Genomic DNA, 23,539 nt, shown 5'->3' with positions numbered 1-23,539 from the left:
GTAGGGGACTAGGAAACTCCAACAAAGACTGTAATTCTTACAGGAAAGGATGTGCTCACAGTGAAGAAGCAGACTAAGATCAGAAGGTACTATAAGGGCCGATCCTATGACACAATATGCAAGAAGATAATGTAGAGTTCTGGCATGACTAACAATTTGGCATGGATGTTGTGAGCTAAGAAATGCCATGGAATGGGAATCAGGCTGTAACTGGGGTAGTTAATGAAGAACTTATATCCTTACTTATATCAGCTGAGATTACTATTATCACACCTAATATTTTTTGTCAAGAGGGGTTAAAACTATTTGCAAAATGCTATACGAGAAAATATTGCTCTGTGGAAACAAAATGTAAATCTGTGTTATCTACTTACTTCTTTGCCTTGATGTGCCAGGAACTGTGAGAGTTCAGCTTTGGATTTGGATTTTGGCAAAAAAACACCCCACCCCAATTTGATGTGTGAGACAGATCTAATAGGAATGCTATGGGGTGGCATTTTTCATTGGAAAATGAATTCACAATTTTTCATTTGGAAATGGGAGGAAATAGAAATAGAGTCATTTAATTAAAGTGGCAGAAGTGAGATGGTACAGCTGGACGTTAATGAAACCGCTGATTCATAGGTTAGTTTTATTCACCCCCCCCCCCTGGTTTTTAAAGTTTGCCAAAGATAGACAGAGGAGGCCAATTAACTTTAGGAAGGTCAGTGGTTCAGAGATTCTCCGAGACAAAGAAAGCACTGCCATTTTTTGCTTTCAGAGAAAGTGAAAGGTAGCCGTGATGATCCACAGGAACAAATCCAAACTCTGTATGAGAACAATACCTGTACAGCGCCAGCCCAAAAGTCACAAAATGGTGTGCAAGCTTTTAAGTTCTCCAGAACTTTTAATTAGGCTAGATCAGAGGTGGGGAACATGTGGTCCCCCAGATGTTGCTGGACTCCAGATCCCATCACCTCTGACCATTGGCTATGCCAGCTTGGGCTGATAAGAACTGTAGACTAACAACAGCTTGAGAGCCACAGGTTCCCCATTCATGGGCTAGATCAGCCTTTCTCAACCTTGGGTCCCCAGATGTTCTTGCAGTACAACTCTCATCATCCCCGACCGCTGGCCATGCTAGCAAGGAATGATGGGAGTTGTAGTCCAGCAACATCTAAAGACCCAAGGTTGAGAAAAGTTGGGCTGGATGGTAAAGCAGGAGAAGAGCTGGGTGAAAGAAGAAATTATTCAGATTCCATGGTTTCATCTGGTCACAGTCCTAGGCTGGACCAACTTCATGCAGGTTTCTCCTACCTCCTTCCAAATAAAAAGGACTGGGCATTTAACAAAAAAAAGAAGAAGAAAATTCAGGAAGGAGCTTAGAATATTGTCAAGGGTGGCAGGACCCTGTCAGCTCCTTCCCTCCACAAGGATGATTGGACTGTTTTTAAGGTGTGGCATGTATTAAAGAAGCCAAGTTGTAAACCTGTGACAAAGAAGAGATTGGGCGTTAGCTAAAACAAGTGGACTTGCAGTAGAATGTTGCAACTGAAGAATATGGACTGGAGTGTTATTCAGAGTCTTGTCAGCCAGGCCCTTTTCAGGATATTCTGTTCCACTCCAAGCCCCATCCCTCCAACACTCATTCAGCATTCCATGTCCACTGAGCATGCTCATTCCTGTTTAGACTGTTTTGAGGTTCCTCCTGTCAGGAGCTCAGCCTACACTCAAGTAGGACCCTGGTAGAGACACATGCCCGACTGGCATGTTCTCTCCCTCCTGGTTGATCGTTTGGGAGCTTCATAAGCTTTCTTCAGTCCGAACATCACAGCAACCAATGCCAACCGACACCGGTACACTTAGGGATCCGCAGAGTTTGCGCAACTTGCGTGACAGACCTCAGCAACTCAGCATTTTGGCTAATCTACTTTATTTACATATAAACACACACGGAGCACTGCAACATGGCTCCCTCTCTCTCTAGCACCAGACAGCAAAGAGAAAAAGAACAAAGGACAACAGTCCCACTTCATGGAACACAGTAACACAAACATCCTGTCTCCGTCACTTCCCACTCTGTGGAGTCAAAACATATACCGTCATGTGCTAGACAACAATCCCATGACTGCAACCATGGAGCAGAAATTCTAACACCTCCACGGAGTCCCCACCTGACTTTTTTGTACTTCTGCAAACCTTGGGGTTTACCCCAGCCTTCTGAAACAACCCTCTTCTGCATGGTAGATGGTGGTGTTTGGCTTGGAAAATCAGTTCTCTATTACTATATACAACAGGGAGAAATCGTTGTATTTATTATTACATTAACACTCCACATTCGACCCAGTGAACTGAATCCAAACAAGAATCCTGTGAGCTGGATCAAGCTGAGAGACAGTGGCTGGCCCAAAGTCACCCAGTGAGCTTCATGGCTGAATGGAGATTTGAAAATTGGTCTCCCAGGTCCAAGTCCTGTCAGTGCTGCATTTAGGGCAGTGCAGATGGTCGCCCCACACAGAGCCAGTGTGGTGTAATAATAATAATAATAATAATAATAATAATAATAATAATAATAATTTATTTATACCCCGCCCATCTGGCTGGGCCTCCCCAGCCACTCTGGGCGGCTTCCATAGAAACCAAAAATACAGTAAAATATCACACGTTAAAAACTTCCCTGAACAGGGCTGCCTTAAGATGTCTTCTGAATGTCAGGTAGTTGTTTATTGCTTTGACATCTGCTGGAAGGGCGTTCCACAGGGCGGGCACCACTACCGAGAAGGCCCTCTGCCTGGTTCCCTGTAGCTTTGCTTCTCACAATGAGGGAACCGCCAGAAGGCCCTCGGCGCTGGACCTCAGCATCGGGCAGAATGATGGGGGTGGAGACGCTCCTTCAGGTATACTGGACCGAGGCCGTTTAGGGCTTTAAAGGTCAGCACCAACACTTTGAATTGTGCTCAGAAACGTACTGGGAGCCAATGTAGGTCTTTCAAGACCGGTGTTATATGGTCTCGGCAGCCGCCCCCAGTCACCAGTCTAGCTGCCGCATTCTGGATTAGTTGTAGTTTCCGGGTCACCTTCAAAGGTAGCCCCACGTAGAGTGCATTGCAGTAGTCCAAGCGGGAGATAACCAGAGCATGCACCACTCTGGCGAGACAGTCCGCAGGCAGATAGGGTCTCAGCCTACGTACCAGATGGAGCTGGTAAACAGCTGCCCTGGACACAGATTTGACCTGTGCCTCCATGGACAGCCGTGAGTCCAAAATGACTCCCAGGCTGCGCACCTGGTCCTTCAGGGGCACAGTTACCCCATTCAGGACCAGGGAATCCTCCACACCTGCCCGCCTCCTGTCCCCCCAAAACAGTACTTCTGTCTTGTCAGGATTCAACCTCAATCTGTTAGCCGCCATCCATCCTCCAACCGCCTCCAGACACTCACGCAGGACCTTCACCGCCTTCACTGGTTCTGATTTAAAAGAGAGTTAGAGCTGGGTATCATCCGCATACTGATGAACACCCAGCCTAAACCTCCTGATGATCTCTCCCAGCGGCTGCATGTAAATGTTGAAAAGCATGGGGGAGAGGACAGAACCCTGAGGCACCCCACAAGTGAGAGCCCAGGGGTCTGAACACTCATCCCCCACCACCACTTTCTGAACACGGCCCAGGAGGAAGGAGCGGAACCACTGTATAACAGTGCCCCCAGCTCCCAGCCCCTCAAGACGGTCCAGAAGGATGCTATGGTCGATGGTATCAAACGCCGCTGAGAGATCCAGCAGAACTAGGAAACAGCTCTCACCTTTGTCCCTAGCCCGCCGGAGATCATCAACCAGTGCGACCAAGGCAGTTTCAGTCCCATGATGAGGCCTGAATCCCGACTGGAAGGGATCCAAATGGTCCGCTTCTTCCAGGCGTGCCTGGAGTTGTTCGGCAACCGCTCGCTCAATCACCTTGCCCAGGAATGGAAGATTTGAGACTGGGCGATAGTTGGCCATTGTGGCCGCATCTAAAGATGGTTTTTTAAGAAGCGGTTTAATAACCGCCTCTTTCAGCGGGTCTGGGAAGGCTCCCTCACGGAGGGAAGCATTCACCACCCCACAAAGCCCATTGCCCAGTCCTTCCCGGCTAGCTTTTATAAGCCAGGATGGGCAAGGATCCAGGAGACAGGTGGTTGGTTTCACTCGTCCAAGCAGCCTGTCCTCGGAGGTAACAGATTGAAATTGATCCCACTCAACTTGACTAGACAGAACTCTAGCACTCTCCCGCCCTGGCGCTGCTCCCACGGTGGAGTCTACTTCTTCCCGAATCTCAGCGATTTTATCTGCAAAAAACTTTGCAAAATCATTGCAGGAGAACATGTGGCCCGTACTGGGCCCCGATGTTGCAGGTGGTTCCGCTAAATTGTGAACCACCTGAAAAAGTCTCCTGCTGCTGTTTTCTGCAGATGCAATAGAGGCAGTGAATAAATTCTTCTTTGCCGTCGCTATCGCCACTTGGTAGGCTCGACGTTGAGCTCTAACCTGTGTCCGGTCAGATTCGGAATGAGTTATCCGCCACCGGCGCTCTAGCCGTCTCAACGATTGTTTCGTTGTTTCAACGATTGTGTAGTGTTTCAACGATTGTGTAGTGGTTAAGAGTGGTGGACTCGTAATCTGGTGAACAGGGTTCGCTTCCCCGCTCCTCCACATGCAGCTGCTGGGTGACCATGGGCCAGTCACACTTCTCTGAAGTCTCTCAGCCCCACTCACCTCACAGAGTGTTTGTTGTGGGGAGGAAGGGAAAGGAGAATGTTAGCCGCTTTGAGACTCCTTAGGGTAGTGATAAAGCGGGATATCAAATCTAAACTCCTCTTCTTCTTTTTCTTCTACCAAGCCAAGAGGGCACAAAATTGAGAAGATCCATAATGGAGAAGATCCATTTGGGGGCGCCAAATGTTGACCTTGCAGAGAGCCATATTATGAAAGATTAGCAAAGTCCCTGGTCCAGCCCTCTAACCACTGCATCACTCTGGCTGTGACACATTTCGTGGATGATGTACTGTGCGTAAGTAAGGACTACCAGGCTCACCTCTGCAGTGGGAAGAGGAAAGAAGGAAGGAAACAATTCAGCTTGATTCAGCTTCTGAGGATACAAGGCTGGTTCTCAGCTGCTTTCCCAGTGAGCAAGCAGAAAGGGGTTAGGTGACAGGGGGGGGGAATTGTTTAGGAAAAGTGTTTCAGGTTATTTTTAGATGGCTGCCAAGCAGGATGTGTCATGCTTGTGTCAGTCAAGGAAGTTCAGCAGGTCAATGGCTGCAGGCAATCATCAGGTCTGCCTTGCAGCCGGAAAAGAGGGTCAGTATATTGTTCTCACATATTTGCCTTCAAGAGATATTTTTAAGCTGAAAGATCTTATTTTTTCTCCTCACTGATAAATCCGCTCCACTTCCCAGTGGGGAGGAGTTGCAGTGAACTGCATGGCCACCCGCTCCCCACCGGGGGCTGGGGACTTTGTCCCCCGTTGCCTGGGGGATCCTGTCCATGTCAGAGCACGGCCACCCAATCCGCTGGCTGGGGGGGCGTGGCCAGGACAGTTTAAACTGAGGAGTGAGCCAGTTAAACACTATTAGGGTTGCGGTTAGGCATTGTTTGACCTTGTGGGGGGGGGAGGTGTGGCCATCACCTGCCCCTCCATGCTTAAGGGTATTCCGTTAAAGGAATCCGGGGGTGTTGATCTTGTCTGAAGCCCGGCTGGGGGCTAGGGCCTTTACATGACCCCGACGGGAACACCAGGGGGAGCTTGAGTTGGTTCGCATTGACAGGGCTCCCCCTACCGGTGGCTTACCCTTACTGGACCTCCTGCACAGCGGGCAGGAGTCAGATATAGTCAGGTCCAATCAATGCCTAAGCCAATACCGCTCACATTCTGTAATTCAATAAAGTTGTGGCCAAAAGTTGCCCAGTAACATGAACCTAATATCTGTGTCCTGGTGTGAGTTATTTCCCAACGAGGGGGTGGCTATGGGGTCTCGACACACAACCTCTTTTTTAGGAAGAAGGAAGGAAACCAGCAACCCATAGCTTCCATGAAGGGTTGAATTCAATGGTGTGCTATTATGATCATTCCACCATCATAAGCATTTCTGCTTGGCAGATGGAACCATGTCTCCCCTCCTGCTCCCACATGCTGCTCTGATTACTCTCCCACTGCCACCAGAGCAAAAATAAAATTGGCGGGTGGGTGGAGAGAGGGGCAAGGCCCCATGGTGCTAGTGGGTCTCATTGCTCCAGCTCCTACTAATGCAACTGTTTAGTTGAATCCAGCCCTGTGTTCAGCAATTTGTAAGAATGTGAATATGCCCTGTGGGCAGGGATGTAACAAAAGGAAGGCTACCGACCTGTGTCCCTCCAGATATTGTTGGATTACAACTCCCATCATCGCTGTTTACTGGCCATGCTGGCTGAGGTTGACAAGAAAGAAACCTAAACAAACAAAAAACCCCAGCTGAGTCAGTGGGAATGAATTATTGCTCATTAAAGGTTCTGTTGAACAAGACAATTGTCTTGCAAAGATTTAGCAGGGAAAGGGTGAGATGGGCCTCTCAAAGAAAGGAGTTCTAGGGCTTGGGTGCTACAATCCAGAAGACCTTGTCCCACACATATTTAGCAAGTGGTGTTCAGACATGGAAGACAGAAGTGCCTGGCATGCTCTGGTTCATGGGGTCACAAAGAGTCGGACACGACTAAACAACTAAACAACTAAACAACAACATTCAGACATGAGGCAGAAGCTCTTGTTTGTAAAAACTGGATATAGAGGCAAGAGGATCTGGTTGGTTATGGAAGTTGGATCAAGAGGTGGAAGTCTGGTAAATATCATTTTCCTTATTATCTGTGGCCTTTTATTAGAATCCTGATCCCTCACCTTGGTTTAATTTAAATGGCTAGCCCACATCATTTAGGTAGACATGCTTAAATTCTTCCAGACCCAGTCATTACCATCAGAAGGTGGTTTGTACTGGTGACATCAAGGGTTGCAGTAGAAGCAATTTTACCTTTAGACTGATTTTTTTAAAAACAACAACAAACAAACAGAAAGATCTGAGGATCTCAGCCCTTACATCAAGAAATGTTTCCTACAATCCATCAGTCTTGTGAGTCAAACCATAACTGTGCTGTTACAAAAAAATGGGATTTCTTCAAAACGGAAGTTTAGGTCTCCATGGAACAGTTGAAGCTGTTAATGAAGAAAGGCATCTGTGAGCCTTCAAATTTATTTAGAAAGTGAAAAGATCTGGAGTCTTTATCTGTAGAAAATTGGTTTCCTGCAGAATGATTGTGCAGTTTTTATTCATCTGTTTTGGGGGTTCAGATTCCCTCCTCACCTCAAGGCAGAGTTTTAGCTGTGGAGATTTAGGATGATAGCCAACTAAATCATGCTCAATGGAGACCCACTGAAATCAATGGACTTGTGTATGACTAATATGACTAAGATTGGACATGAATCATCACTTAAACCACTGTAATGTGTTGCCCAGGGTGAATGATTTCTATCCAGACATCGTATCATTCATGACAAAGAGTGCTGTCTAGCATTGGCAGTCCTGATGCACATTATTGCTCCAGCAGGGAATTTGTTCTTGATGACTTATGAGAGTCTTCCCATCTCTATGGTTTCAGACTTAGTGCTTTAAAACCATTTTTGCCATAATCCTTTTTGAACGCATTGCAGTTGGGACCATTGCAGACCTGATGCTTTCAGAAGTTTCAGTTCGTAACTGTAGTCTCATTAGTGTTGTGGAGCATGTCTGGATGCCTATTTTTGGCCAACATTCCTATAAAAATGCAAAATGCTTTTCCCAGCATGTGTTCTTAAGAGTTGTGGATCTTGCTGAGCTCTAGACAAAATAGACTGGAAAGTTCCTCCTCCTCTAATTGTTTTAGATGATTACATAATGTTGTGGCTGTTTTAACTAGGGATGGGGGTGGGTGCAGAATGAGTTCAGTTCACATTTTAATGTGAACCTCCAAAATCCTTGCTTCCTGGACCAACACACCTGCAAAACACAGCTCTTGGAATTCATACTTCTCTGAATTTTGTGATGCAGTTCTCCAAACAAACAATGCTTACAAAAATGTACATATTGGTGAAAAGTGCAGGCAAATAAGTGTGTGTATCTGTGAAGATACAAATGCATTCTGTTAGGGGACTGTTAGGGGGCAAACATGTCTATACTTGGCAATATTGCATACACAAATAAATGAATTAGGAGGAATACACATAAAAATGTGTTCAAATTTCCATGCAAGCTCCATACACAAACAAACATAAGTAGAAATAAGGCAACCTGAACAATCTGTATACTGCTTAATTACAGTATACAGCGTACCGAAGAAGCAAGGCAATAAGACTAAAATTGCAGCAAATTTCACTGGAAAAAGTAACAGAAAGAAAACCTCTGCAGCTAGAATAATGGTGGCCATAATGGTAGGGAAAAGCCTAAATAATAATAATAATCAAATTTGACAGTTAACATCTCATTCCAATACCTCTTCCTTGGGAGGTTCTAATATATTTATGAATAAAAACTCCCATGTTTAAAGGAAGCTACGCAAATGTCCTGCTAGTGGTTTATCCTCTGCTATATTTTACTCTGGAGGAATTGCAGTTAATTGACTACTTTTTCATGACACGCGTGCTGCTAGTTGGTTCACAGGCAATCTTTGTTTGTACAGTTTGGACTTGTCACAGGATTAGGACTAAAGAAGTCACCCAAGTCAGGAACTAGGCATTGTCATAGGTTAGCAACCAAGAGGTTTTTTCTGAGGACAAACAGAAAGCAAAACAAAATAAAATTGGGGCAGGGCGATGGAAAGCCAAGGACCTAGTTCTCAAACACAGCAGGTGAGTTTGTGTGTCTACAGGTGGGGAAACATATGAATGAATGTTCCTCCATGGGGAATTCCCGCACATAGAAAATAGGTGGCAGAGGGAAAAGCTCTAGCCCAGGAGCAGGTGAAATCCGGGCTTATGAGATCTACTTTCTTTTTACTAGATCCCCCAAATCTATTAACTTCATCGTCTTAGAGCGCATCCCTGTGTGGATGAGCCAAGAGACAAGGAAATCCTGGCATGACAAGCTAATAAATTGAAGCACCATTTGAAAGGTACTGTACTAGAAGATACATCCAGAAGAGGTGGGTGATGCTTATTCTAAAAAACTCTTCGTTGTGGAAGCCCAGAGTCACAGGTATGTTGAGGGTTAGTCTTAGAGATCGGGGAATCTGTCAATTTTGGTTTCTCTTTTTATCCCTTTTCCAATCTTAAAGTTCAGATCTCCATATTTCCACATCTTCTTAAAGTCCTTATGAAAATCAATTTGTGATTATTAAAACAAATGAAAATCAATGGTAGTGCATTTCAGATGGTAGTCCATCTTTCTTAATGTAACACATTTTTGTAAGCAATTTTGTCTTGTCATACACATTTTTGTAAGCAATTTCCCCTAATACAATCTCTTTTGGCATACTATTTTCACTAATACCTGCAATTTTTATGTGAACTTTCCCCTGCTATATATATTTTTGTATAATTGGCTAGAGAATGGCACTGCAAAATTGGGGGAAATGTGAATTTTGAAGGATGGGTGCATTTTGGTTTGTGTATTGTTCTGGGACAGGCAGATTATGTATGCTTGCCTTTAAATGTGAAGTGAATCCTATTTCTTCTCCATTCCTAGTTAGACCCCATTTGAAATTGTTTTCGTGGCCCATTCATTTACATGGACAGATATTTTGAAATACAGCTCTTATCTAGATGCCCTCCAGATATTTTGCACTAGAACACCCGTCAGCCCTAGCCAGCAGGGCTATTGGAAAAGGCTGCTGTCAATATCACAATTTGTGTATTTACTATTTCCCCACCCCTCGCCTATGTGCATCCTGCTTTTCTTTGAAACAGGTCAAAGTCTTCTTCACTTGAGGAATAGAACTACATCATATGCCTTATAAACATTATATAAGGGATGCGGGTGGCAATGTGGGTTAAACTACAGAGCCTAGGATTTGCCGATCAGAAGGTCAGCGGTTCGAATCCCCACGACGAGGTGAGCTCCTGTTGCTCGGTCCCTGCACCTGCCAACCGAGCAGTTTGAAAGCATGTCAAAGTGCAAGTAGATAACTAGGTACCGCTCCGGCGGGAAAGTAAGCAGCGTTTCTGTGTGCTGCTCTGGTTTGCCAGAAGCGGCTTAGTCACACGACCCGGAAGCTGTACGCCAGCTCCCTTGGCCAATAAAGCGAGATGAGCGCCGCAAATCCCAGAGCCGGCCACGACTGGACCTAATGGTCAGGGGTCCCTTTACATGCTTTTCAAGCCATTCTCCATGTCTTACCACCATTCTTAGGAAAGTGTGAGGCAACATGAGTTAAATGTCAAAATTAGTGACTCTTTTGCTGAGTGCCTTTGAATTCTTTCCTTTTAATGAGGCCATTTTATCTGCATAATTGCATGGACTCTGTGCATTAATGAGCCGTCCACCGATCTCCCCTAAGCAAATTGTCCCACTCGCTGTCGGTCACCAACAACATTTTACAGTGAGAAGACAAGATAAGGAGAATATGCTTTGTGATATCACAAAGGAAATGGCCTTCATTAGGTGCTACTAAAAATATTAGCGAATGAGCAGGCTCAGATTACTTTCCCAGCTGCTCTTAATGTAGCTAGTTAATAACAAGCCCTGTCATCTCATCCCCTTGATGCTCCGGAGCTAGAAATTTGAATTAATACTCTGTCCATGTCAGGCTTCAAAGTGCAGATATCTTTAGGGCTGTATGTGAGGGAATTTCTCTTGTAGCATTTCCACTTCACCAGCCCTTTGGGTTATAAGGTTCTGAATATTCAGTGTGGATTGATGAAAGGCATTTAAAGTAAACTGAGTATGGCTTCCCCCTGCCTCCATCTTTGAAGCTTTTGCATGTCAACTTTCAGCCTTTGCCCCCCCCCCAACTTATGAATAATTTAAGATCAAACTGGAAGTATTAGCAAGTATATGCAGGGTTTCTTCCCTTCTTTTTTTTGAAAACCTCAGATCTGACATTAAATGAATCTTCCGTGCAACACTTGACTGATCCAGAAATGCTGATGCTTCATTTTTATGCTCCCAGTTTGACTGACTGATATTCCAAGAAATACCGTTAACTGGTACTAGTATATGTTTTATTCCATTCAGAGCTTTCATCTTCTGTGTTAGAAAGACACTGTTATAGGCACAAATGCTATAATCTTTTGATAACATCAAAAAATAGGGGGGAAAGGATCATACAGCATATTGTCTGCTTACGGGGACAGAAATGAACCTTTTTTGTCCTCCAAATAACTGGAGAAATCTATGAATGCACAAGCTGCAGGGTTATGATGGACGGGTGAAATTCCAGCCAAATTCAAAATACTGGTTTTAACTGTTAAAGCTGTAAATGGTTTGGGATCAAATTACTTAAAGGACTGCTGGACCAGTAAAAAGGTAAAGGACCCCTGGACTGTTAAGTCAATTCAAAGGCGACTACGGGGTGCGGCACTCATTTCACTTTTCAGGCCAAGGGAGCCAGTGTTTGTCCACAGACAATTTTCCGAGTCATGTGGCCAGCATGACTAAACCGCTACTGGCTCACAGAGGATCGTGACGGGTGCCAGAACGCATGGAAATGCTGTTTACCTTCCTGCCACATTGGTACCTATTTATCTACTTGCACTGGTATGCTTTTGAATGGCTAGATTGGCAGAAGCTGGGACAGAGCAACAGGAGCTCCCCCCGTAGTGTGGATTTGAACTGCCGACCTTCCTATTGGCAAGCTCAAGAGGCTCAGTGGTTTAGACCACAGCATCAGCCACGTCCCCTCCCAGACCAGGTGTGTCCTCCAGATGTTGCTGAACTACCAATCCCATCAAAATCTTCTCAACATCCAAGTGTGGAGCTATAGGAGAACAACGGTCTGATGGCAATTTAGCAATTTTGTTTTATGTGGGGAAAAATGAGAACTGCTGTTGCTGTTGCTGTGTATTCTTTTGTTGCCTCAGAATTTATTTACAGTGGTACCTTGGCTTTTGAACGTAATCCGTTCCGGAAGACCGTTCGAGTTCTAAAATGACCGAAAACCAAAAACTCAGTAGCCGACAGCTAGGCCTCAGGATCTTGCACTCAGTGGAAGTCACGTGGCATGTTCAACTTCCGAGGAGTGTTCGAAAACCAAAGCATTTACTTCTGGGTTTATGGTGTTTGAAAACTGAAATGTTTATCAGTGGAGACGTTCAAAAACTGAGGTACCACTGTGCAGTGGTTCCTCAGGTTAAGTGCTTAATTCGTTCTGGAGGTCCGTACTTAACCTGAAACTGTTCTTAACCTGAAGCACCACTTTAGCTAATGGGGCTTCCTGCTGTTGCTGTGCCACCGGAGCCCGATTTCTGTTCTCTTCCTGAAGCAAAGTTCTTAACCTGAAGCACCATTTCTGGGTTAGCAGAGTCTGTAACCTGAAGCGTATGTAACCTGAGGTACCACTGTCTTTTAAAAGACAGAAAGGAACTGCACACAAGCTTTCTTTTCAGGTGGGAAATGATAGCACATAAATCTTTCCCATAGCACAGCTATTCATAACACGCAGGAAAGCTTTTGCACTTCTGTGGCTGTGGATTAGACATTCAGAAGTATCCGCAAAGAGAAGAGTTAAGATGCGCTTTGTGCAGAAAGGTCCTCGGAGCTCAACAAGTAGGAAAGTCTTGCAGGGCTAAGAAACTGTGGTAAGTCTTGATGGGGCTGACAGCTGAAGCTGTAAATTCCTGGGAAGTTGGAACAAATTCATTAACAACTCTTCTGCTAATTTAATTAGGAAATTAATGCTGAAAGCTGTGTTGCTTGACTCATTAGTTCTTCTTTTGTCAGTCACAGCTGTTAACATCTTCCTTAACATATGTTAAAATCCTTTTGGGGTTTTTGCCCTTAGCTTGTAAACCCTACATATTTCTTTTTGTATATGCTTTCTGTGTAATGTGTTAAGTCCGTAAGCAATATTAGTGCAGGGAGTTTGCACAGCAGATCTGTCATGACAAATTTTCCCTCTGAGAAGGGAAAGCTTGAGGCTCATTTTGAAAACTTTATTTAAACAAACAAACAAACAAACAAACAAACCCAACCACACTTATTCGGTTTAAGCTTTAAAATAGTCATTTGGGCATTGCCTGGACTAAAAGAGGCTTTTCAAGAATACAACGCGTTTTTCTGGAAGTATTCAAGCAGATGTTGGATGGCTGTCTTTCAAGAATTCTGTCAGCTGCAAGATTCCTGCATTGACAGAGGATTGTAGTAGATGACCTTAAACAGGTGTGGGGAACTTTTGGTCCTCCAGATGTTTCTAGAATAAATTCCCATCATCCCTGGTCATCTTCTGTATTATAAACCACTCCCCTCCCCCACCAACCCCAACAAAAGCCCTTGGAAAAACCTCTTGGTTTAAATTCCGACTAGAACTGTTGATAGATTGACAGGTAGAAAACCGAGTTCTTATTAAATGGCAATTCCAAGTCAATAACAGCTCACTTTGCAGGAGCAACTGACAGATCGTTAAAGTCTAATGCTATATGTTGTCAAGGAGATCCATCTACTACAGCAAGCTTTTTTGTGTATGTGCATGGCCATCCAGGAATTATGCTTGAAGTAAGAGGTTACTTATCCCAAGCGATTTGCAAAAATAGCGGATAGTGTAGCTTCTGCTTTCTTTACTATCTTAATATTGCTTTTCAAAGAGGGACTCCCTGGTTATTTATATAAAGGTAAAGGTAAAGGGACCCCTGACCATTAGGTCCAGTCGTGACCGACTCTGGGGTTGCGGCGCTCATCTCACTTTACTGGCTGAGGGAGCCGGCGTACAGCTTCCGGGTCATGTGGCCAGCATGACTAAGCCACTTCTGGTGAACCAGAGCAGCGCACTGAAATGCCATTTACCTTCCCGCTGGAGCGGTACCTACTTATCTACTTGCACTTTGACGTGCTTTCAAACTGCTAGGTTGGCAGGAGCAGGGACCGAGCAACGGGAGCTCACCCCGTCGCAGGGATTTGAACCGCAGACCTTCTGATCAGCAAGTCCTAGGTTTAGACCACAGCGCCACCTGCGTTTATGTTTATATATATATGGGATGCTTAAATTAAATTTCAAAAAGCCACATTAGGACAATACCTATATGTGGTGAACTAAAATGTCACAAAAGCTTCCCAATTTAAGTCTCTGGGGGTGTCAGTAAGATATGATTCCTGTCTCACCTCTATGCACAAGGTGAGATCAGGGCTGGGCTTCAGACTTGTGCTACAAAGCTGTTGCCTTTAACACACAGCGAGGGATGAGAGAATGTATTAGCTCTACCCTCCCTGCCACAGGCGCTGGCTCCTAGGAGCTGAGGCACCTTTGCGCCCCCCCCCAGTGTTTTTTTTTAATGAAGTTTGGATCTGGTGTAACTTTATGTTGGCATACTTTACACCAGCTTGCATTCTTGTGCCTAGGATTGCTCTCTTATATTTTTTTTTGTACACGGTGTATAGATTTTGTATTTTTTATTTCACAACCAAGCGGTATGTAAATATTGTTAAACTAAGAAAATTAAACTGGGGAAGCCGACGAGTGAAAGCAAGATAGCTATGTCGCAGCGGAAAGTAGAGAGCCAGTATCTTGGCATGATGTTCATCACCAGCTGTACTTCAAAACACATTCCCACCTCTCTCCCAAGCATGAAAATTGCTCAGTGGCGATCTGAAACCAATCGGATTGTAGCCACAGTCTGTTTCTTACAGAGCAATAGCTGTGGGTTGCCTTAATCCCCCAAAGCAAACAAGTGAAAATTGGTAATCTGTTTTGCAGTTTGGATTTATTGCGTTTATCTCCACAGTAACTTGATTTGCGAAAGAACACGATTGTTGCCAGAGCCAGTGGGTGCATTTATTTTAATAAAATGCAATTAAGCAAATGTTGACATTGCCGCCAGTGACTGCCTGAAAAGAAGACAGACCCATTAAGCATTAAAAAACAACCACCCAGAATAACTGGAAAGATTTTAAAAGTTCCCCAAATTGTGTCAATATAGGATGGGGGTGGGTTTGTCATTATCGGTGCCATAGACACTTTTCAATAGGGTTCCATGCATGTGTACTCCATTAAAATGCTTACAATATAAATATCGGTTCATCATTTGGGCAAAAATATTATATTCCTACCACTGAAATAGTGGGGTATGGATCATGGAAAGAATTGTGATACCGGCATGAAAGGTGGGCAGTCTTAAGGAAAGAAGTATGGGTTCCACACAAGAACAAATGAATAACTTTTTTTTTAATGCACAGAAGCCCATCTATTTCATTGAGCTGGATCCAAAGTTTCTATTCTTCTCTCTCTCTCTCTCTCTCTCTCTCTCTCTCTCTCTCTCTCTCTCTCTCTCTCTGTAAATATCTATTTTTATTTATAGTTATCCAAAGATGTACAAAAGTTCATACCCAATACAAATTATATTTTTATAAAGCACTGGAACAAAAGAAATGCTTTTAAAATCTAATCAAAAAGGGAACAGAAGCAAAAAGAAGAAAAAAGGAAAAGAAAAGAAAAAGAGACAGCGAGAAAAGAAAACGAAAATAGATTTTTAAAAAGGTAATAAAACTTCTGGTTCTCTGTCCTTCAGCTAAATGCACTCATTAACATCCATTTGTTCTATTTTCTATAAGCCAATATTCTTTCAGTCTTCAAATCTAGATATTAAAAGTTCATTCTTTCTTTCATGCAAAAAGTCCATCGGAAGTTTCCAATCCTTAATAAAGAAGAAAAAAATCAATAACTAAGTTCAATAATCAATGCTATTTTTCTAGAAAAAGAAGTGCTGGAGCGCACCACGAAAGCTTCCCTTATTCTCTTATAATGGCAATGATGCCCACCTGAGAGGTGCCAGAACTGAGTTCCAGTGAGTTTGGGCTGAAAAAAAGCACTGCCTATAATGTGTTGATGATCTAACACAGTGGTTCCCAACCTTCTTTTGGCCATGCCCCATCTAAGCATCTCTAAAACCCTGATGCCCCCCCCCCGTGACATATATTTCATATACTGTAATTAAAAAAGTGAACTCTTATTCATGTGGAGGAAGCCTAAAAGGCCGTTCACAGTTAATAACTCATTCTCGAATTGCTCCCCTTAAAAATCAAATTGCCCCCCTGTGGGGCGTGTGCCCCACTTTGGGAACCACGGATCTAACGAAACTTGTACAGACAATAATGAGCGAGATGGACCAATGGCCTGACTCAACATAGGACAGCTTCCTGTGTCCCTGGTGGAATCTACAAACATATAAAAAAAATGCTGTGGAAATGCTTTTTTTAAAAAAAAAACGTTTTGAAAAATACATTGAATTTTGCATAGCCCGCTGTCACACCTAGTGTCACATTTGTATATTGCACATTATAACACATTTAAAATGTTTTAATTGCAGCTGTGTAGATGAGTCCTCTGTGTAATCATTTGGGGGGCTAAATAAAATTTTGTACTTGATCACGCTACCGCTGGAGGGGAAACAATGAAATTTGAGCGAGGACAACATTCAGTGCAAAACACCCCCCCCCAATAGTTTTTATTTTCACAATGATTCCCTTTGGAATAGAGTTTGTTAAAATGCCTTCCTGCCTATTGCCTTCCGTTTGGCGCATGCTCTCAAGGGCACTCTTTTCATCCCTCTTGGCTCAGTGACCTGTGCAGGGAAACCGCCCGCACCATCCTTAATCCAGCGCTGCGGGAAGATGCTTCTGGAATGTTCCCTTGTGTTCATGTCAAGTTCACCTTTGAATGCAAATGGAATTGAATTTCTCCCCATTCCTAAGTAGCCCTCACAAATTTAACTATTGGCTAATTGTCAGGAGTTCAGCCTACACTCGAGTAGGACTCTGGCAGAGACTCATGCCCAACTGACATGTTCTCCCCCTCCTGGCTGAGCGTTCAGGAGCTTCATAAAATTTATTCAGCCCAAACCTCACAGCGACCGATGCCAACCGACACCGGCACACTTAGGGATCCGCAGAGTTTGAGCAACTTGTGTGACAGACCTCAGCAACTCAGCATTTTGGCTAATCTACTTTATTTACATATAAACACACATGGAGCACTGCAACATGGCTCCCTCTCTCTCTAGCACCAGACAGCAAAGAGAAAAAGAACAAAGGACAATAGTCCCACTTCACGGAACACAGTAACACAAACATCCTGTTTCCGTCACTTCCCACTCTGTGGAGTCAAAACATATACCGTCATGTGAAAGACAAAAATCCCATGACTGCGATCATAGATCAGGAATTCTAACACTAATTAGACAAAACCAACATGGCAGACCTGTCCTGGGAGGGCATTCCACATTTGCAAGTAACAGAATCAACTTCTGCGAATGACAGCTGCCAAGGCAGGATCGTTTGGTAAAACAGTTGTCTGTGTCCTCCCTTCATCATGCTGCTATGAGCACTTAGCACCACCCCCAAGGGTCGCTGTGGCAGAGCCTTTTGCAAGTAACTGATGAACGCTGCCAATTAGGGCGTCTGATCAAAGCAGCTTGCAGAGCCCAGGCGGGGATAGAGGCTTAGGTCAGAATTGGCCAAGGTATCTCAGAGGAATACTAGAACGATATGCAGTTGGGTCACAGAGGCTGCTGCAAAGGGGGCTGCATTGCAAATGAGCACCAGCGGTAATTATTTACAGTACTTTTGATCCTGTCTGTGAATGCTATTTTTGGCTCTGCTGTGTTTCCAACAAGCCTGGAATTGTTTGTTAATTGAAACCACCTCCACTTCTCTGACAAGAGATTACCATATTTGACAGACTCTTTATAAGCAGTTCCCGTTTAACAGTGGATGCTCTTTGTTGTTGCTAGGCAGCTATGCACATTCCAGCAGCGAGATGCTGCTCCCTGGGCCATGGCTAATTTTATAGTGGGTGAGTTTTGCAGAGCTACAGCACGCTACATTTTGTTTTGCCTCTCTGGTTTTGTTTTATATCTTCTGTTTGCCTGCTCTGAATAAAGATGTAGTTGGGATGACGGCGAGGATAAAACAAATGTCATTAAAGGGTCTAAATATAATTGACAAGTTGCTATAATGTGAAATCGTTCATGACTGGGGTAGTGATTAATGGTGCATTTCTCTTTATATTACAATTAGCAGCCTTTGCCTAGGGATTATAAGAACCGCCCCCCCAAAAAAAATCAGCATAGTTTTGAAATCACTGCAGTTTTGAAAGGTTCAGCCCACCATCTTGATTCAAAATGGCACCCAATGGTATCTAAACATAGATGGAAACCTGCTGTTTGATTTATGATAACTTAAGAAGTATCCATATGCATAGCTAGCAGACAAACCGCTTTCAAAAATACCGCATTTAGCAGACTAGTGGAAGGTACTCAGCATTGCTCAAGAATTCTGAGGAACAGAAGAACACTGAGAGTTGTAAATGGATAATGTCATTTGTTAGTTTCCTGTCAAATATGGCTAAAATCAGTGGAGTCTGGAACAGTCCAGTCTGCCATCTTGATGTGAAAAGGACATAATATGACCAACACCACCAGTTCTTATAAATGGAGCCTGGTAAAAGGCCTGGAGATGTAAAACAACATGAATGAATGACAACATAATTAAATAACAGCAGCATCTTAGACCGGTAGTGCTTGGTGCCTATATTTAACATTAGCTTATCTTATAACGTTCATGGTGTAGCAAAGAATGACTTCAGTTATGTTTGGAATTTAGTGCTGGAGAAACAGTGAAATGATCTATAAACCATTAGAACAGCAAAATATCCAGCTCTTGGTTTGATGGCTAATTGTTGTTTTTTTTTTGGGGGGGGGTAGGTAATACAGTTTGCATTCTACAAGCATAGATATGCTCCTGGAAATTATCCTTTCTTTAAGTTTTTAAAATTCTCCCTGTTATCAAATTGATATAAATCTGTTTTTTAATTTATAAGAACATAGCTGTTGTATTGCTTTTGAATTATGGTGCTGGAGGAGACTCTTGAGAATCCCATGGACTGCAAGAAGATCTAACCTCTCCATTCTTAAGGAAATCAGCCCTGAGTGCTCACTGGAAGGACAGATCCTGAAGCTGAGGCTCCAATACTTTGGCCACCTCATGAGAAGAGAAGACTCCCTGGAAAAGACCCCGATGTTGGGAAAGATGGAGGGCACAAGGAGAAGGGGACGACAGAGGACGAGATGGTTGGACAGTGTTCTCGAAGCTACAAACATGAGTCTGACCAAACTGCGGGAGGCATTGGAAGACAGAAGTGCCTGGCATGCTCTGGTCCAGGGGGTCACGAAGAGGCGGACATGACTAAACGACTAAACAACAACAAAGCTGTCGTATAGAAACCAGCTGCCTCATAGCTGAGCTGCCATTTACCAGACCATTAGTCCAGCTACCCACTACATAGATTGGTAGCATGGATTTTGGACTGGAATCTTGCCCAGGGAATGCCAAGGAATGAATCTGGAACCTGAATGTAATGCTTTGCATTGCCACCGTCTTTCCTCACGACCCACATACCGTAATGCATTTTGTTGCGCTGTAGCCCTTCACAGTTAATAATGAAAAAAGAAATACATAATTGACTACAAACTTCACTTGGTCTAAAATGGGATCTCCTTTGCCTGCAGCAACATTTGCCAAGCGACTTCAAAGCCTAAGTCCCCACCTTCCTGGAGAAGTTATCTTGTCAACACCTTCCCCTTCCTTTTCACAGTGCTGTAGACAAGCTGCTTTGTCATTTAGCAAGCACTCAACATCTCTATGGCAACTGCTGTACGGCAACTGAGAAGGAATGCATTAGGAAAGGGTTTAATGTGATTTTAGCTCTTTCTAGTGATGAGCTGCATCAACTGGAAACATAATTAATTTTAATTTAACATTGCAATTTCCCCCCGTCCTCTCTCCTTAAAAACAGCCTATGGCGGGATGCATAATATTTAAAAAACATTGCATTATTACAGAAAATATTTAGCATAACAAAGTAAATGAGCACACTCTTTTTGCAAGGAAGATAAATGGGATTGGTTTTGGCAGGCCGTCAGCAAGATTGCAAACACCACTGGGCACCTGTGAACTGTGATCTGAAACCAATGTCCGCTGAAAGTTTTGTTCCAGTCTTAGGTTGCTTCCAGATGACATTGGCTGTTTACTAAGCATTCATCCTGATTTTGTTGCAAGGTAGCTCAAAGGCACCGACTATTTAATGAGTATCTGTTTTGATTTGTTTGTGGGAGGTTAGAGGTTATCCCACATTTTCCAGTGCAGTTGCAGGATGGCAGAGTTGGAATGGACCCCGTCTAGTCCAAAAGTCATCTGGTCCAAAAGTCAGGGGGTTTTGTTTCTGTTTTTACAGGACGGGGAAGAGGTTTGTTGTGCAAAACCTGCAAACCAATCTTAATTGCAACAACCAGAATTTGATGATCTATAGCTGAAAAAGGGAGGCGGGCGGCGCTGTGGTCTAAACCACTGAGCCTAGGGCTTGCCGATTGGAAGGTCGGTGGTTCGAATCTCCACGATGGGGTGAGCTCCCGTTGCTCGGTCCCAGCTCCTGCCAACCTAGCAGTTCGAAAGCACGTCAAAGTGCAAGTAGATAAATAGGTACCACTTCAGTGGGAAGGTAAACGGCATTTCCGTGCGCTGCTCTAGTGCAAAGGGACTTCATTGAAAGACCTACATTGGCTCCCAGTACGTTTCCGAGCACAATTCAAAGTGTTGGTGCTGACCTTTAAAGCCCTAAACGGCCTTGGTCCAGTATATCTGAAGGAGCATCTCCACCTCCATCGTTCTACCTGGACACTGAGGTCCAGCACCGAGGGCCTTCTGGTGGTTCCCTCGCTGCGAGAAGCCAAGTTACAGGAAACCAGGCAGAGGGCCTTCTCGGTAGTGGCACCTGCCCTGTGGAATGCCCTCCCAACAGATGTCAAAGAGAAAAACAACTACCAGACTTTTAGAAGACATCTGAAGGCAGCCCTGATGTTTGATGCATTACTGTATTTTAATATTTTGTTGGAAGCTGCCCAGAGTAGCTGGGGAAGCCCAGCCCGATGGGCGGGATATAAATAATAAATTATTATTATTATTATTATTATTATTATTATTATTATTATTTTATTTTATTTTATTTTTATTATTATTCCTCTCCATATGTGCTCCCTGCACTGTACCCAGATCTGCTCTGGAGGGTTGGAGGAATCCCCAGGACAGATTTAAGGGGCATGCAGTGGAGGGGAGGACAATAACATTCCATTGCAGAAGGAGAAATCCCTGTGCTCTTGACAGAATGTTTTCCTTAGTTCTATGTTGAATACAGGGATGCAGGTGGCGCTGTGGGTTAAATCACAGAGCCTAAGACTTGCTGATCAGAAGGTCAGTGGTTCGAATCCCCGCGACGGGGTGAGCTCCCGTTGCTTGGTCCCTTCTCCTGCCAACCTAGCAGTTCTAAAGCACGTCAAAGTGCAAGTGGATAAATAGGTACCGCTCCGGTGGGAAGGTAAACGGCGTTTCCGTGTGCTGCTCTGGTTCACCAGAAGCGGCATAGTCATGCTGGCCACATGACCCGGAAGCTGTACGCCAGCTCCCTCGGCCAATAAAGAGAGATGAGCGCCGCAACCCCAGAGTCGACCACGACTAGACCTAATGGTCAGGGGTCCCTTTACCTCTACCTTCATGTTGAATACAACCCTAGAGTAAAAAAAGAAAAAGAAAAAGTTGGTGTTTGGAGGTGAACTGCCTTGGCAGACTTTCAGAACATGAGAAACAACCTGTGTCCTGTTTCAACAGTGGCAGTATAGATTTTCCGTATAAATAATGGAATTTAATCGAAAAGCGTTCCAGTTAATCCTATTATGCAACCCGTTTGCAAGCATAAACTCGATGGATCTCCCAAAACAAATTGAGCGGTTTGATCTCTGCAGCCCGCTGTGAGTAAAATTTCATTAGCAATAACTGTCTTTTATTTAGCAAAATAGCACGGCAGTTACAGAACAGTTCTTTAAGCAGAAAGCAAATGCTGATCAATGTGGAAACAAGGTTTAACCTGGAGTTGTGCGTGAATGGCTTCTTGTAATTTTCAAGCCTGACTGTGGGCAGAGACACATGGGGAACCATTGCACCAAATTTCTCCGCAGAGAGAATTTTCCCAGCTGTTTCTCAAGGGCGGGGGCGGCAGAGGTTCACCATTAGCTTTTGCTGAGGCTTTTGCTATGAATTTGCACCCTCCATAACGCCCCAGACTTAGGGTTGTGCTGTGGCATTGTATGTGTGTGAAACAGCAACCACTGCAAAATATCAACAGGAAAATGGTGGAGAGTATTCTGAGTAAATTCTACAAAGTGGACATCTTTTTTTTTAGTGGGGTGGGGGTGGGGGTCATCTCTGAAAGCTTCTCAGAAGTTGTTGAATTCCAACACCCATCAACCCAGTGGTCATAGCCACTGGAATGATGGCAGTCCAACAACACCGGTGGAGCCACTGATTCCATGACCCTGGCCTATTTCTAGGAGGTTGTAGTGCCATGAACTGGAAATATTTATGACTTTTCCCAGGTCCTGTCCTTCAGGATGGAAAGTCACACTAATTGGAAGGTGTTTACAGACTTCTGGAACATGAACCATGTCTACAAGGAAGGACTTGTCAGAGAGGGAAGCCACTTCTAAGGGGTAGAATGTGCATCATACCATGCATGGCGGTAGGGTGAAACATCTGCTTAGCGGGAAATATGGGTTATGCTACTGCACCATGGTTTGTTAATGCAATTCAGGCCTCGTGATCCCAAAAAAGTAAGTCTGTGAACCTCTTTATGTCATGGTCTCCGATTCTGCCTTGCTAGCTGAAAGTGGCTAAGCTTCTTTGGCCATGGTTTGGTGCACTGTCTAAACCGAGCCAGAGAAAAAATTCTTGGAAACAGTTTGATCTTTTCCCTTCCTGTGCTTTGTTTGTGATATGGAAAAGTGATTTAGTGCAGAGGGATTTTACGGGGGAAGGAAATCCTTCCCTGGTTCTAAACACAACTCCTCTTCCTTTCTTTGTACTAAGGATGTGTAAAGATTTTGCATGTTAATATAGAAAAGTAATGTAAGAAAGCTGGAAACTGGCTTCCCTTTTTGACGCTGGAGTCTTCGGGTGCTATTTCTTTTTTGGCGCTAAACCTTGTGTCCCAAAATGCAATTATTAAACAGATGGCTTAACTACAGGCATTCACTCCCAGAAGCTGCAATGATGGCCACCAATCTTGGATGACTTTAAAAGGAGTTTAGAGAAATTCACAAAGGTAAAGGCCACTGTGGGAACAGAATGATGGACTAAGTCGGTGTGAATCAGCAGGGCTTATCTTATGTTCTTAGATCTAACTGCATCAAGATCAATGAGATTATCTATGTCCAATGCAAAATCTGTTTCTTTCTCCAGCTGGAGTGGTTTTGCTTTCATTTTCTTGAGTCTTAACTTCCGTCTCAATAAGAAATATTGTCCTCTGTGCTCTGTGGCATGGCTCGCTTGTTTCAACGG

At 44.0% G+C, this 23,539-nt stretch overlaps 1 protein-coding gene across 1 annotated transcript; it reads right to left on the bottom strand.

Annotated features, from left to right (window-relative positions):
- Positions 1-1,429: 1,429 nt before the first annotated feature.
- Positions 1,430-4,098, bottom strand: LOC308593593 (uncharacterized protein; the record flags this gene model as incomplete). Its single annotated transcript, XM_081206051.1, has 3 exons — positions 3,779-4,098; positions 3,171-3,445; positions 1,430-1,468 (listed from the first exon to the last, which is right to left on the bottom strand). Exons 1-3 carry the CDS (start codon positions 3,972-3,974, stop codon positions 1,430-1,432), a joined length of 510 nt encoding a protein of 169 aa, XP_081062177.1. The 5' UTR covers positions 3,975-4,098.
- Between the last annotated feature and the right edge of the window lie 19,441 nt (positions 4,099-23,539).

The sequence above is a fragment of the Podarcis bocagei genome (assembly GCF_964188305.1).
Source record: "Podarcis bocagei genome assembly, chromosome: 8".
Taxonomy (NCBI): domain Eukaryota; kingdom Metazoa; phylum Chordata; class Lepidosauria; order Squamata; family Lacertidae; genus Podarcis; species Podarcis bocagei.
The sequence above is the reverse complement of the archived record's forward strand: the minus strand, read 5'-3'. Positions and strand labels throughout refer to the sequence as shown.